At 47.8% G+C, this 16,828-nt stretch overlaps 1 protein-coding gene across 1 annotated transcript in view; it reads left to right on the forward strand.

Moving 5' to 3' along the window:
- Nucleotides 1-16,828, forward strand: part of WFDC3 (WAP four-disulfide core domain 3) — a gene marked incomplete at its 3' end in the record, with an annotated part of 42,119 nt that overhangs the window by 9,769 nt on the left and 15,522 nt on the right. The window contains exons 4-5 of the mRNA XM_080716497.1: nucleotides 3,986-4,117; nucleotides 7,091-7,276. Coding sequence (XP_080572623.1) covers nucleotides 3,986-4,117; nucleotides 7,091-7,276 — 318 coding nt within the window. The remainder of the gene's footprint in view (nucleotides 1-3,985; nucleotides 4,118-7,090; nucleotides 7,277-16,828) is intronic.

The following is a 16,828-nucleotide window of genomic DNA, read 5'->3' on the forward strand; positions in this document are numbered from 1 at the left end:
GCGCGCGATGGCTTAGGAGACCCCGTTTCCAAATAAAAATGTAAAAATAGGTCTGGGAGTGTAGCCCGGAGGTAGAAGGGCTTCCAGGAACCCCAGTACCACCAAAAAAAAAAAAAAAAAAAGAACTTACTTGGCAGAGACCTGAGCAGGAGACAGGCGACAGTCAAAGGGCGTGTGCTGTGACCCTCAAGGCCTCAGTCTGCCCTCCAAGGGTCCCTCCATTGCTTCTAAAATTTGGCAAAACCGCTAAGGAAGCCTGGCACAGAAGAGAGGAGAGGTGAGGTCTCTCTGGGGAGGACAGAGAATAGCAGAGTGTTCCTGGAGTTGATCACATCACAGTCCAGCTCAGCAAAATGGTGAACTCTGAGCGGGGCATGGTGGCGCATGCTTGGAAGCCCAGTACTTGGAGGCCAAGACTGGAGGATCAAAGGTTCGCGACCAGCCTCAGCTACTTAGCAAGGCCCTCAGCAACTTAGTGAGACTCTGTCTCAAAATGGAGTATAAAAAGTAGGGCTGGATGCCGGGCGTGGTGGCGCACACTTGTAATCCCTGCACTTGGGAGGCTGAGACAGGAGGATCGCACAGGTTCGAAACCAGCCTCAGCTACTTAGTGAGGCTTTCAGCAACTTAGTGAGACCCTGTTTCCAAATAAAATATATATATAAAAAAAAAACGGTCTGGGAGTGTAGCCCGGAGGTAGTACCACCAAAAAAAAAAAAAAAAAAAAAAAAAAAAAAAGTAGGGCTGGAGGTATAGCTCAGAGGTCAAATGCCCCTGAATTCAATCTCCAGGCGCGCGCGCACACACACACACACACACACACACACACACACACACTCACACAAAGGTAAACTCTGGGAACTTTGAGCTCTATGTCCCTCTTTCTACAGTTCATGGTATAATCCCACGAGAAGCTGTTGCTGGGTTTTTCCACCAGGGAGATTTTTATGCTCAGCCTTCTCAACCGTGGGATAAAGGCTTTTGTTGTGTGTTTCAGTGTTTTGCAAGCAAGGGTGCAGGCAGGTGCCTCGGTGGTTACAGTGACCACATTTCTGAATGAAGAGGCAGGACACATAGTTTTGACTGAGCTCACAATGACACGGGGAAATCCAGGATGTGCGATCACCAGGCCTCAGCTCTTTGGCTGTGAGTTCTCCCTGGAGTTAAACACTTGCTTTTCCCATCCTGCCAGACTTTCTGGAGCCAGCCAAATGCGGTTATATTTACTTGTTGCTACTTAGAGGTACTGGGCCAGTTTTTTTTTTTTTAATAAAACCTCTAATTGCCTATCCTCACAATTAAAAAAAATCAAAATAAACACCGAGACAAATGAGTCACCGTGAGTCGGTTTGGTTTGGATGTCACTTTCTTTGGGTGTACCTGTTCCCCAGGACCTGGTCAAGTTGCCTGCCTGCATTTTTTTTTTTTTTTTACTGCTGGAGATTGAACCCAATGGTATTCTACTTCTGAGCTTTTTTTTTTTTTTTTTTTTATTTTGAAACAGGACTTCTCTAAATTGCTGAGGGCCTTGCTAAGTTGCTTTGAGGCTGGCCACGAGCCTGCGATCCTCCTGTCTCAGCCTCCCCAGAACTGAGATTTCAGGTGTGCGCCACCACGCCCGGCTGCCTGCATGTTTTGAGGATGATGGAGTAGAAAGTATTTCCTCGCACAGTAAGAGGTTGTTTTGTCCTGCCTAGCCGTGATTCACTCTGCGTTCTAGGCAAGCCGCATTCATTCTCTGGGTCTCCTTATCTTCACAGGTATGACGAAGGGGCATATCTGGAATGTGTTTGGCTGTCCATAGCAGAAAATTAACCAAATAGGGGCCCATTGTTCTGCCATAACAAGAGACCCTGAAGCAGGTGCCAGGGCTGATGTCATGGTGGCTCTACAGGGCTACCAAGACCAGAGCGACTCCTCTCTTTCTCCGTGGCCATCCTTGGTTTTGTACTCATGCTAGCTGCCTCCAGGTTGAGAGAAGGCTACTCTGCCTTCCCACCTCACATTTGTCTTTGGACTGGAAGAAGAAAGAAGTGAGGGGGTAGTTTCTATCAGGAATGCACAAGTCTCCCCGATTCATGTCTTGTTTTTTGGTCACCCCTAGAATATGCAAGAGAATATGGGGGGGATGAATCATTTTATCTGGACTCTTTGCCTCTCAGAACAAATCTAGGTTTTGATTTTTTTTCCCTTTTTTGCGGGGGGGGGGGACTAAGGGTGGAACCCAGGGGCATTCTACCTCCAAGCTATACCCCCAGGCCTATTTTTTTATTCTTTATTTTGAAACAGAGTCTCACTGAGTTGCAAAGGGCCTCACTAAGTAGTAGCTGAGGCTGGCCGCGGACAGCGATCCTCCTGTCTCGGCCTCCCAAGTACTGGGATTATAAGTGCACGCCACCACGCTTGGCTTGGGTTTTGATTTTTTTATTATTATTATTTTTGCACGGGATTGATCTCAGTGGCATCCTACCTCCGAGATACACCCCAGGCCTTTCGTTTTATTTATTTACTTGTTTGTTTGTTTGTTGTTTTGAAACAGGGTCTTGCAGAGTTGCTGAGAGTCCTGCTAAGTTGCTCAGATTGGTCTTGAACTTGCAGCCCTCCTGTCTCAGCCTTCCAAGTATTGGCCGGGCGTGGTGGTGCCCACTTGTAATCCCAGCATTTGGGAGGCTGAGACCGGAGGATGGTGGTTTATGGACAGCCTTAGCTACTTAGTGAGGCCCTCTGCAACTTAGTGAAACCCCGTTTCAAAATCAAGAATAAAAAATAGGGCAGGGGGTGTAGCTCAGGGGTAGAATGCCCCTGGGTTCCATCCCTAGACCTGCAAAAAAAAAAAAAAAAAGTATTGGGATGACAAGCGTCCACAACCACGCCCAGCCTGGGTTTCTATTAATAAGTATTCCACATCCCCAAACTTAGTGGCCAAGACCAACAACACCCTGTTCTTTCTCACGATGTGTGGGGTGCCTGGGCGCGGCTGGGCAGTGCGTGTGCCCACGTGATGTAGACGAGGCTACTGGTGCAGCAGGAGGCGTGAGTGGAGCCGGGAAGTCCAGGGAGGCCGTGGCTCCTCTCGGCTCACTGTCCACGGGGGGCTCGTCAGCCCCTAGTCTAGCTCACGCTACTTTACAGCATGGCAGTACGCCATGCTTAGGAAGCCTCTGTGTGCGCCACACTTACTGGTCTTACTGGTCAAAGTAAGTGGCCCCGTGAAGCACAGAGAGACTATGGAGGGACTTTGCCCAGGTCCGAGTCCTAGGACATGTAGCTCATTGGGGGTCACCAGGGTGAGTGTCTACCACAGGAAGAAGGACGGAGGACCAAGTAGAGGGGTGACCCCCCTCCCCCCGACAGGGGTTGGAGCTAAACAGTGCTTTCATATGATGAGGGCCAAAATCAGTTTAGTTATGGCAGCATAAACAAAGAAGAAATAGGAGATAAAGTATCAGGGTGCGCGGCATATATGATACACGTAAATACGTACATTTCACATATACGTGAAGCCGGGCATGGTGACGCGTGCTTGTAATCCCAGCATTTGGGAGGCGGAGACAGGAGGATCCTGGCAGCCTCAGCTACTTAGTGAGGCTCTTGGCAACTCAGTGAGACCCCGTTTCAAAATAAAGAATAAAAGCCAGGCCAGGCGTGGTGGCGCACGCTTGTAATCCCCGCGCTTGGGAGGCGGAGACAGGAGGATTGCGCTGGTTCGAAGCCAGCCTTGCTGGCTTAAGAGACCCTGTTTCCAAATAAAAAATATAAAATAGGTCTGGGAGTGTAACCCGGAGGTAGAAGGGTTTCCAGGAACCCCAATACCACACACACAAAAAAAAGAATAAAAAATAGATCTGGGGGCTCGGAGGTAGAATGCCCCTGGGTTCCATCCCCAGTACCGTACCACACACAATATATATATGAGATGCCGGAAAGAGTGTTTCAGCTCTGGGCTTGAGCACCTCTGGACTTCCATGCTTTGATTCTGTGGCAGAGATTGGTGGCAGATGTCCTGTCGACCCCCTTCCGTGTGAGGAGCTGTGTGATGGGGATGCGTCCTGTCCCCAGGGGCACAAATGCTGCAGCACCGGCTGTGGCCACGCCTGCCGTGGAGACATCCAAGGAGGTATGTCGACTCTTTAGGAAAGAAATCCTTCAGTACGCCCTGAGCCCCAGAGTCCATGTCAGAGGGAGGGAGCCAGCTGTGGCCACCTTCCCTTTTTCTCTTCCTGGGAGAAGCCAGAGCTGTCATCCTTGTCCTCTCCCCTAACCTAAAGCAGCCCTTTCTTCTAGGGCAAGGAGCACAAAAAGAAGTAGGGAAAGGCAGTGCGGAGTCGTGGGATAAAGCACTAGGCTGCAAGGCTGCAAGGTCTTGTCTCTGCTACAGCTTTGCTCTATAACCTTGGTTACACCTCCTCTCTCTCTCTCTGTCTCTCTCTCTGTCTCTGTCTTTTGTGGTACTCGGGATGGAACCCAGGGACATTCTGCCTCTGAGCCACACCCCCACCCTATTTTATTTTTATTTGGAAACAGGGTCTCCTTAGGTTGCGGAGAGTCTCACTACTTGCTGAGGCTGTCCTGGAACCTGCAATCCTACGGTCTTAGCCTCCCAGTGCTGGGATCACCAGTGTGCCCACCACACATGCCTGGCTACAACCTCGCTTTGTGAGCCCAGTTTTTTCATCTGCTAAATGATGGAGTCGCCCAAGTTCACTGGTTTCCAGACCTAATGTTTAGCACAGAGCTTACCCCCATCTCAATCGAAAGCTAGCTGCACGCACATACACACACACACGTACACACATGTATTTATGATTTAAAAATAGAGGAAAGCATTCCTCTTCCAATTCCTTTGTTTTTTCAATGTTTAAGCACACACACACACTTTTTGGTACTGGGATGAACCCAGAGGCTTTCTTCCTCTGAGCTGTACCCTAGCCCTTTATATTTTTTAAATTTTGAGACAAGGTCTTGCTAAGCTGCTAGGTTGTCCTCGAACCTGCGATCTCCCATCTCAGTCTCCCAAGTACTGGGATTACAAGATGCACCACCACGCGGGCTTAATATATATTTTTGTGTGCTCCTTTTGTGCCGGGCACCGTGGAACTCCATTTTAGAATAATTGGCCTAGATGTTATCTTAGTCTCTTTATATTCCCAGGCAATACTCAATTGGCTGGGAATAGCCTCTTGTCCATGTGTAGTATATCTAGCCTGTCAGGAAAAAAAAAAAAAAAACAGGCAATTAAATAAGGAATTACAGATGTTCTTTTTTTTGTGTGTGTGGATCTGGGGATGGAACTCAGAGGCATTTGACCTCCGAGCTATACCCCCTGCCCAATTTTTTATTCTTTATTTTGAAACCGGGTCTCACTGAGTTGCGGAGGGCCTCACTAAGTAGCTGAGGCTGTCCGCGAACCGCGATCCTCCAGGTCTCAGCCTCCCGAATGCTGGGATTACAAGCGTGCGCCACCACGCCCGGCTACAGATGTTCTTCAACTTCATGATGGTTCACACCTGGTAATCCCATCATAAGTTGGAAACCTTGTTAGTTGGAGTACACTGAGCCATGCATTATGAGTATGCATAACAGTGAGATTCATGGAGAGACATTCATATATACATATAACACCATTCTGTTGCTGCCTCCTACCTTCCCTTACCCTCTCTCCTCCTTCCCCCAGTCTCTCTTCCACTACTCAACTGGTCTTTTGTTTTCATGAGAGCCCTCTCCTCTCCTCTCCTCTCTCCTCTCTCCTCTCCTCTCCTCTCTTCCTCTTTCCCTTCCCTTCCCTTCTCTTCCCTTCTCTCCTCCCTCTCCTCTCCTTTCCTCTCCTCTCCTCTTCTCTCCTTCCTCTCCCCTCCCCTCCCCTCCCCTCCCCTCCCCTCCCCTTCCCTTCCCTTCTCTACTCCCTCTCCTCTCCTCTCCTCTCCTCTCCTCTCCTCTCCTCTCCTCTCCTCTCCTCCTCTTTCCCTTCCCTTCCCTTCCCTTCCCTTCCCTTCCCTTCCCTTCCCTTCCCTTCCCTTCCCTTCCCTTCTCTCCTCCCTCTCCTCTCCTCTCCTCTCCTCTCCTCTCCTCTCCTCTCCTCCCTCTCCTCTCCTCTCCTCTCCCCTCCCCTCTCCTCCCCTTCCCTTCCCTTCCCGCACTGGGGATTGGACCCAAGCACATTTTACCTCCAAGCTACACCCCAGCCCATTTTTTTTTGAAGATTTAAAGAAGTTTTTTAAAAGATAAAAATACAGAGGACAGGTACAGCTCCATACTAGACTGGCATGGAGGGATGACTCGAATGAGCGCACCCCCAATTTTTTAAAAAATTTTGAAACAGGGTCTCGCTAGGTTGATGATGAGAGTCTCACTACTTGCTGAGACTGCCCTCCATCCTGTGATCCTCCTGTCTCAGCCTCCCAAGTACTGGATTGCAGGGGTGTATTACCATGCCCACATCCAGCTTCATTAAAAAAAAATTTTTTTTTTTTTGGTGTACACCTGTGATTCTGGGGCTGACGGGAAGGTGTGGCTTATAGTCATAACCTGCCAAGCATTGCAAGAGAATTCAATAGAATTGCATATCATTCGTTGAAAAATATCCAAAATATTTTGAATTCGTTGAAAAATATCCAAAATATACTGAGCGTGTGTTGGTTTTACACCATCTCAAAGCTGAAAAAATTGTTAAGCTGAACCATCAGAGGCTGGGGAGCATCCGTATAATAAAATGTGATGTATACAGACCTCTATGTATAGGCCGCTTTAGGAGCACAAAGCAGGGACGTCAGCCTCGTCTAGGGAGGCAGACAGGAAGCGATGCTGTGGTGCCCAAGCACGGGGGGAGGAGAGCCCTTTCCCTTCTGCACTCCACTCGGTGCTTACCCCCAAACCTGCCTAGCTGTCAACCCCCGAGTTGCCCTAAGGAATTCCCTTGGGGTATCGTTTGAAAACCCTCGGCTCCGATGTTTTTGGGTGCTCTAGATTTGTGGTTTCCTGGGTGGACTGGGTCAGGGGTCAATTCATCTGGAGCCCCCAAGGCTGAGTTCCCGAAGGGCACTTGGGGCAGCAGGGCCAGCGTCTTGTCCCTTCACCTGCCTCTTCCCCACAGGGCGGGATGGTAACTGCCCCAGTGTTCTGGTGGGCCTGTGTATCGTTGGCTGCATGGTGGATGAGAACTGTCAAGCTGGGGAGAAGTGCTGCAAGTCTGGCTGTGGCCGCTTCTGCGTCCCCCCTGGTCTTGCCACCCAAATAGACCACGGCGCCAACTGGACCCACAAGTTGGATTCTGAAATAGGTGAGTGAAGTCCGCCATCATCAGCAACCAACTATCGAGTTAACAGGCTTCACTGCTCTGTGTGAGGACTGGCTCGGGTGCTGGACAGGGGACTCCTGAAGGTCAACAAGAGTCCAGTGGGACCTTACCTCAATACAATGTATGAATATAATGCACCAATAAAAATTTTTAAAAAAGAGTCCAGTGGGAGAGAAAGGCCCTGCGCTGCAGGGCTGAGCTCTCATAGGGAAGGCGTGTGCTCACAGGTGTTAGAGTGAGCACGGCTCCCAGGCAGGTCTTTCTGGGAGACATGGGGGCTGATTGAGGCCCTCAAGCCTAGAGCGATGTGACAAGGTAGAGACAGCACAGAGAATAGGCCAGGCAGGCAATATGATATTAGTAAAGGCACTGAGGGGCCGCACATGGCGGCACACACTGGTAATCCCAGTACTTAGGGGGCTGGGTCAGGAGGACAGCAGGTTTGAGGCTAGTCTCAGCTACTTACTGAGGCCTTCTGCAGCTTAGTAACATCCTGCCATAAAATAAAAAATACAAAATAGTCCTGGAGGTGTAGCTCAGAGGTAGAATGCCCCTGGGTTCCATCCCTAGTACTGAAAAATCAATCAAATCAAATAAAGAATAAACTCTAGGGCTGGGGGTATCACTTGGAGGTAGAATACCTCACTGAGGAGCTGAAGCTGTCCACAAGCCGTGACCCTCCTGATTCAGCCTCCCAAATGCTGGAGTTACAAGCATGCGCCGCCATACCCGACTTAGGTAAACTTGTTTTTTTGTGGTACCAGGGATTGAACCCAGGGACATTCTACCTCTGAGCTGTCCCCCCATCCCCCCTAACTCTTTATATTTTGAAACAGGGTCTTACTAAGTTGCGGAAGACCTTGTTAAATTGTTAAGGCTGGGTGCGAACCTGCAATTCTCCTGTCTCACCTTCTCAAGTACTGGGATTACAGGCATGGGCCACCACGGCAGGTTTTAAAGTTAATTTCATCTTTTTGTATGTGTGGTACTATGGATCGAATCCGGGGGCGTTCTACCTCCAAGCTGTATGTTTTTATGTTATGTTTCGAAACAGGGTCTTACTAGGTCACTGAAATTCTCACTAAATTGCCGAGGCTGGCCTTGAACCCGTCAATCCTCCTGTCTTGCTTCCCAAGTACTGGGGTTACAGGTGTGCACCGCCACGCCTGGCTAAGGTTGCCTTCTGAATGACAGTAGCCTTCCATGGGTTCGTTGAGGAGGCAGACAACCACTTAAAGCTTTTGAGAGCAAAATATGCCATGATTCTCTAGGGTGGAGAAGAAAACACACATTTGGTGTCCAGAGCCAGGAGGGCACAGTTGTGACTTGATGTTTCTTCTACTTACAGAGACCCCCGCGCCCTAGTTGTCCTGGTTTGCCCGGAACTTCTTTAGTGATGTCTGGAAGCACACTCGAGGCCGCCTTGGCTCTGCTTCCCTTCCCACCACAGCCCCGGGGTGGGAGGATCTCTTCACCAATAAAGGCTGTGCTGACCCTCATGTCTGTGCTACCTGGGCTTGGATGACTTGGGGTCCTCAGGGGAACTGAGCGCGGCCATGGGATCATGGGATTTGGGGGCTTCCATACCGAGGGAGGGTGGGCGAGAACACTGATGGTGGGTCTGGCTGGGGGAGAGATGGGTAGAAACTAAACTGAGGGTCATAGGCGTAGATGTCTCTCTCAAACCCCAGGGATAAGGGTGGGAAGGTCCCCTGGTGTGAAGACGGCAGTTTGTCTTCTCTAGGGGACTACAAGTTAACAAAGTAATTTTGAAAAATTTTTTTTAATGTACACAAAATGAATCATATTTCATATTTCATATCGTGTGTGTGTGTGAGTGTGAGCTATACTCCCAGCCCAATTTTATTTTTATTTTGAAACAAGGTCTCTCTAGGTTGACGAGTGCCTCACTGTTTGCTGTCCTCGAATCTCTGAATCTCCCAAGAACTGAGATTACAAGTGCCACCATGCCTGGCTTTGGAGACCTTTGGTACTAGGGACTGAACCCAAGGGCATTCTTCCTTCTATCTCCAAGCTACCACCCAAGCCCTTTCTATTTCTTTATTTATTTTTGCGGTACTAGGGATGGAGCCCAGGGGTATTCTACCTCAAGCAACACCCCCAGTCCTATTTTTCTATTCTTTATTTTGAAACAGGGTCTCACTGAGTTGCAAAGGGTCTAAGTAGCTGAGGCTGCCCTCTAACTGTGATCCTCTTGTCTCAGCCTCCCAAATGCTGGGATTATAAGTGTGTGCCATCATGCCTGGCTCCCTCTTTTATTTTTGAAACAGGGTCTCGATAGGTTGATGTGAGTCTCACGACTTGCTGAGGCTGTCCTTGAACCTGCGATCCTTTCTCTCTCAGCTTCTGTTTTTTTTTTTTTCCTGTACTAGGGCTGGAACCCAGGGGCATTCTACCTCCGAGCAACACCCCCAGTCCTATTTTTTTTATTCTTTATTTTGAAACAGGGTCTCACTGAGTTGCAGAGGGCCTCACTAAGTAGCTGAGGCTGTCTGTGAACCACAATCCTCCTGTCTCAGCCTCCCGAATGCTGGGGTTACAAGCGTGCGCCTACACCTGGCTTTCAAAAATACTTTTATTGGTGCATTGTAATAATCATAGTGAGGTTCAGAGTCATAGAAATAAACATGTCCTCGGCGCGTTTCCCTTTCCCAAACCTAGCAGAGCAGTAGTGATACCGTCAGACGCGGGCATTTCACGATTGGGATTATTTCATCATCTCTTCCCTTTCCCCTCCCCGCCTCCCTCCCAGCATCTCCTTCCACACTTCTACTGTTTCTTCTCCTCCATTATCTAAACTTTCTTTTGTTTGCTGTTTTCTGTCTTCTACACACGAGAGAAAACACTCAATCCTGGACTTTTCCCGGACTGGCTGAGCTCATCCAGCGTAATATTCTCTCGTTCCATCCATCTCCCCGCCCAGGACGTGGTTTTGAGTAAAAGTCCATTGTGTATATGTCCACATGTTCATTACCCATTAATCTGTTGACAAATCCCTAGCTTTTGGTATTTTGAGACAGAGTCTCGCTAAGCCGCCGGGTTGGCCTTGAACTCACGATCTTTACATCTCAACCTCCTGAGCTGCAAAGTGCCTCAGTCAACACCGTTACTGCTGGACTCCAAGACAACTGACCACATGACGTAGAGGAAGGCAGATGTATGTGCGCAGTTTTTTTGAGATTCTGGGTTCAGTTCATAGGAAGCCAGGGTCTGAAGTCTGAAGCTCAGGGCACCCTGTGCCACCCACCACACCCAGCTTGAATTCTGACTTCTTAAATAGATCTTGCCACCCCTCATAAGGGGTGTGTGTGTGTGGGGGGGGTACTAGGGATTTAACCAAGGACTATTCCACCTCTGAGTTACACTCCAAGCCCATTTAATTTTTTTTTTATTTTGAAACAGGTCTCGCTCTATTGCAGAGAGCCTCGCTAAGTTGCCAAGGCTGGCCACGAACCTGTTATCCTCCTGTCTCAGCCTCCCAAGTACTGGGATTTCAGGTGTATACCACCATGCATGGTCCCTCACAGGCTTTTAAAAAATGGTGGCGCACACTTGTAATCCCAGCATTCGGGAGGCCGAGACTGGAGGATCACAGTTCATGAACAGCCTCAGGTACTTAGGCCCTCCGCAACTTAGTAAGACCCTGTTTCAAAATAAAGAAAAAAATCGGTCAGGGGGTGTAGCTCAGAGGTCAAATGCCCCTGGGTTCCATCCCTAGACTTGCAAAAAAAAAAAAAAAAAAAAGAAAGAAAGAATAAAAAGAGCCAGTGAATGTCCTTTGTGCATGAATTAAGAATTTTGGGGCCACAAATAATCAGAAATCTAAGTAGCAGTGGCTAAGGCAACAAAGACATTTGCTTCTCTCCCACTGGACTGCAGAGAGGGGCAGTGTGAGGCTGGTTCAGCAGCTCCTCCATGACACCAGAGGCCAGACCCACCCTCCCTGCCCACCCCCTCAGTGTGTGGGCTTCTTCCCTTGCTGGTCACCTCAGGGGTGCAGGAGGGTTGCTATAGCCTCAGGTCACAGCAGGGAGGAGCTGTGTGTAGAGGGCAGTGGCCCAGAGCCCTGGCCCCCATTGGCAGTCTTGTAAGGAGGCCGGGAAGGCAGGAGTCTTCAGAGGTGGGAACACATGTCATTTGTAAGAAAATCTGGCTCAGTCCCAGGGGCTTTTCTGCGCACTGGAGAGTGGGACTGGAGAGGGAGGTGTGAGCCCCAGGCATAGCTCAGGCTGAGCAGAGGGAGGCTGGGCTCTTCCAGGTGTTTTCCATCTCATCCGGGGTGGCCTATCCTCTCCTGGCCGGAACTGCTGGCCTCCCTAGGGGAGCAACGGAGGGAGAAGGAAAGCAGAGAGAGGGGGAGGGAGAGGGAAAGGGGAGAATGAGGCCAAATTCTAGTCTCCACTCCAACCCTAGGCCTTTCAGAGTGACGTTCCTTATTGTTGGGCCCTAAGAAACCATTCTGAACTCTCCTTCCTCTGGACAGTTTAAGTTCAGTTCTGGGGAACAAGTTTCAGTGGATCCGAATCCTGCTCCAACCCCTGACCCCTCAATCCTGACCTCAGTCTTTGAAACACCAGGTTGAAAAGCCACACCCTTCGCTCCCTCCCTCCTTCCCTCCCCACCCCAGCTTCCCCACTGCGCAGGCCCGGGGTCTCAAGGCTTCCTCCAGGTGGGATGACAAAGCCTTGCTCTCCGAGTGGGTCCTCGGGTCCTTCCTTCTCCACCCGTTCCCTCGGCCGTCTGAGGACAGAAATCTCTGGCTCCACAGCTGTCCTCAGCCCCAGTGGTACCTGCCGCCTCTGTGCTGTGGGTGGTTCTGCAGTCCCTGCCATCTGCGGAGCCCGAGGTCAGGGGAGGTAGGTGGGGGTGGGGTGAGGAGGGTGAGAGTCGCTCTGGAGAGGAGGGCTGTCTTCCCTCTCTTACCCTGTCGGGTCCTCGTGTCCAGAGGACGGGTGCATAGTGAGGCCGGCTTCATGTACAGGTGCGAGAAGAAGGAAGAAGCCCCCAAGCGCGAGGAGTGGAAAGAATTCTTTGCTGGGTGCGTTATGCTCAGCACCACCAGAGGGCAGCAGAAGTCCAAGTCATAGAACAAAAAGAACACGCCATTCTAGAAGCCTAAAGGAAAAACTTAAGCCCGGCGTGGTGGTGCACGCTTGGAATCCCAGCATTCGGGAGGCTGAGACCAGGGATCCCGGTTCCTGGACACCCCCAGCTACTTAGGCCCACCGCAACTTAGTGAGACCCTGTTTCAAAATGAAGAATAAAAAATAGGGCAAGGGGTGTAACTCGGAGGTTGAATGCTCCTGGGTTCCATCCCCAGACCCGCAAACAAAACAAAACAAAACACCCAGAGCTTACTATTGTCTGAATTTCGGGATCCCTACCAGATCATACTTAATAAATTAAGACCTACTTAGAAAAACAATCCCCAAATCATTAGAAGGAAAGAAATAATAAAAACCAGAGCTGAAATTAACAAAAATAATAAAACAATACAGAGCATCAATGAAACAAAGTCAAAGGTGAATCAAATGGATAAACCTGAAGCCAAACTAATGGAAAGAAAAGGAAGAGCAAATGAGTAAATAGAGGGATAGAAGCCAGGCGTGGCCACACCACACGCTTGTAATCCCAGCACTTAGGAAGTCAAGACAGGAGGATCGCAGGTTTGAGGTCAGCCTCAGCAATTTAGCAAGACTCTTTCCAAATAAAAATTAAAATCAGGCTGGGGGTGCATCTTGGAGGTAGAATGTCCTAGAGTTCAATCCCCAGTACCACAAAAATAATATATATTAAAATAAAAAATAGAGCCAGGCGTGGTGGCACACGCTTGTAATCCCAGCACTTGGGAGGCTGAGACAGGAGGATCGCACAGGTTCGAAACCAGCCTCAGCTACTTAGTGAGGCTCTCAGCAACTTAGTGAGACCCTGTTTCCAAATAAAATATAAAAAAGGTCTGGGAGTATAGCCTGGAGGTAGAAAAGGTACCACAAAAAATAAAAAATAATATAGTGCTTGGCATATAGCTCAGAGGTAGAATGCCCTTGGATTCAATTCCCAGTACTATATATAAATGCAGAGATGGAAAGGACAATAGACACCACTGATACCCAGAGGATCATTAGGGGCTATTTTGGAAATCTATAATCTAATAAATTGGAAAAGACAGGAGAAACAGATATATTTCTAGACACATATGGCCTACTAAAAATGAAGCAAGAAGACTGGAAAACCTAAACAGACTAATAACAAGCACTGAGATAGAAGCTGTAATAAAAGTCCTTCCAACTAAGAAGAGCCCAAGATCAGATGGACCCACAGCCGAATTTTACCAGGTCTTTAAAGAATAAGTAACACCAATGATCCTCAGATTATTCCAAAAATAGGAAGGGAGGAAGCCAGTCAGGCATGGTGGTGAATGCCCTTTTCCCAGTACTTGGGAGGCTGTTCTGAGAAGTAATTTCTGGGGCGTCATTTACAAAAAAAGTCACATATTTGAAAATAGCTCAGCAAGGCAAATTTTACTTTTTGCAAAGAGGGATCCTGCTGCCAGCGAGTCAGGCGTACAGGAACAGCGTGGCAGACAACTGCTGGGTGGTTTATTTTCAGTGGCAGGAGCGCAACAATCTTTAAGCTATTGGCTGAAGGGGAAGCCTGGGAAGGGGTTGGCACTCACCATTTCCAGGATATGCTATCTTTAAAAAAATACAAGCATAAGCCGAGCGTGGGGTGCACGGTTGTGATCCCAGTATTCTGGAGGCTGAGATAGGTGGATCGCGGTTTGGGAACAGCCTCAGCTACTTAGTGAGGCCCTTTGCAACTCAGTGAGAACCTGTTTCCAATAAAGAATAAAAAATAGGGCTGGAGGTGTAGCTCAGAGGTAGAATGCCCCTGGGTTCCATCCCTGGTACAGCAAAAAACAACCAAACCAAACCAAACCAAAAAAACCCACAAAAAAACGCACAAACCAAGCATAATTAAGGTTATATAATGGCAGATGTACAAAATGGAGCCCAAGTCCTGCTATTTCTTTCTTCTTTCTTTCTTTCTTTCTTTCTTTCTTTCTTTCTTTCTTTCTTTCTTTCTTTCTTTCTTTTGTGGTACTGGGGGTGGAACCCAGAGGCTTTCTACCTCCGGGTTATACTCCCAGACCTTTTTTATATTTTATTTGGAAACGAGGTCTCAGTAAGTTGCTGAGAGCCTCACTAAGTAGCTGAGGCTTGCTTTGAACCTGTGCAATCCTCCTGTCTCAGCCTCCCAAGCGCGGGGATTACAAGTGTGCGCCACCACGCCTGGCTCCTGCTATTTCTTTGAAAAAAAAAAAAAAACTATAAATTGGGCATGGTGGCACATGCTTGTAGTCTCAGTACTTGAGAGGTTGAGGCAAGAGGATTGTGGGTTCCAGGACAGCCTCAGCAAGTAGAAAGACTCTCATTAACTTGGTGAGACTCTTTCAAAATAAAAAATAAAATATGACAGGGTAGTATAGCTTGGAGGTAGAATGCTCCTGGATTCAATTATCAGTACCACAAAACAAAAGATTGAATTATATTCTCATGCTGAGATGAATTATATTCTTGTGCTGAGACAGGAGAATAGCAGGTTCAAGGCCAGTCTGAGCAATTTGGCTTGACTCTCAGCAACTTAGCGAGACCCTGCTTCAAAATAAAATATAAAACAGGGCAGAGCAGTGCAGCTCAGAGGAAGAAGGCGCTGTGTCCAATGCTCAACACCAAACACACACACACACACACACACACACACACACAGAATGGAATAATTTCAAAATAATTCTATGAAGCAAACATCACCCTTATACCCAAAATGGATAAGAAAAGAAGGTAACAGACCAAGAGCCTTGATGAACAAAGATGCTAAATCTTTAACAAAATATTTGCAAATAAGATTCAGCAACATATCAAAAAGATTCTGTACATTGTGGTCAAGTTGATTTTATCCCAGGAATGCAAGGATGGTTCAATACTTGCAAATCAATTGATGTAATAAGCCACAAAAACAGAATCAAGGACAAAACTCATCATCTCAGTGAATGTGGAAAGAGCCTCTGACAAAATTTGACACTCCTTCCTGATAAAAACCCTGAAGGACCTAGGGGTAGAAGGAGATATCTCAGCACTACTCAGGCTATATGCAACAAACCCAACCGTAATTCTGAATGGGGAGAGAGGAAGTGAGAGCATTTCCTCTAAAATCAGAAACTAGACAAGGACATCCACTCTCGCAACTCCAAAAGTTTAGTTAGAGCAATTAGGTCAGAGAAAGAAATAAGCAGGATATAAATAGGAAAGAAGTCAAATTATTCTTTTTAGCAAATGATGCGATCTTAGAAGACCCTAAGGGATCCACCGGAAGACTTCTAGAGCTGATAAACAAAATCAACAAGGTAGCAGAATACAAAACCAACATGTAATAATCAATAGCCTTTTCATACACACAGACGGCATCTGCTGCGAAAGAATTCAGGAAAATGATTCCATTCACAATAGCCTCAAAATCTAGGAATAAATCTAATTGAAGAGGGGAAAGACCTTTACAAGGAAACTTACAGAACACTGAAGAAAATTTGAAGGACACACTAGGAGATGAAAAAACCACCCAAGATTATGGATTTGGCAGAATTAATATTGTTAAAAATGGCCACCCCAGCTGGGCGTGGTGGCGCACACTTGTAATCCCAGCCTTTGGGAAGCTGAGATAGGAGGATCGTGGTTTGCAGACAGCCTCAGCTACTTAGTGAGGCCCTCCGCAACTTAGTGGAGACCCTGTTTCAAAATAAAGAATAAAGAAATAGGTCTGGGAGTGTAGCTCGGAGGTAGAATGCCCCTGGGTTCCATCCCCATTACCAACCCCCCAAAACAAACAAACAAACAAACAAACAAAAACAAAAACAGGGGTTTCAATATAATCTCCGTTGAATTTATCAATGCCATTCTTCAAAGAACTAGAAAAAAACAGTCCTAAAATGCAAATGAATCAAAGACCCAGAATAGCCATGTTGTTTTGCTATGACAGTTCTGCAGTATAATTTGAAATTGGGTATTTTGATGCCTTTAGCATTGTTCTTTTTCTCTCTGTGTGTGTGGTGCTGGGATTGAACTCAGAGACATTCTACCTCTGAGCTACACCCCTGCCCTATTTTTATTCCTTATTTTGAAACAGGATCACATTAGGTTGCAGAGGGCCTCACTAAGTAGCTGAGGCTGGCTGCGAACCTGCGATCCTCCTGTTTCAGCTTCCCAGGTACTAGGATTATAATTGTGTGCCACCACGCCCAGCTTTAACATTGTTCTTACTTCTCAGAACTGCTTTGGCTATCTGGGTCTTTTATTGCCCCACATGAACTGCAGGGCTGTTTTTCATCTTCTGGTGTCTTCTTCAGTTTCTTTCTTCCGTGTTCTGTAATTTTCACGGTAGAGGTCTTTCACCTCTGTAATAGCCTTTTCATCAATGGCACCAAAATAACAATAAGAACAACTTAGTGAAAGCGAGAGA

This window comes from Muscardinus avellanarius, assembly GCF_963383645.1.
Source record: "Muscardinus avellanarius genome assembly, chromosome: 19".
In the NCBI taxonomy this organism is placed as follows: domain Eukaryota; kingdom Metazoa; phylum Chordata; class Mammalia; order Rodentia; family Gliridae; genus Muscardinus; species Muscardinus avellanarius.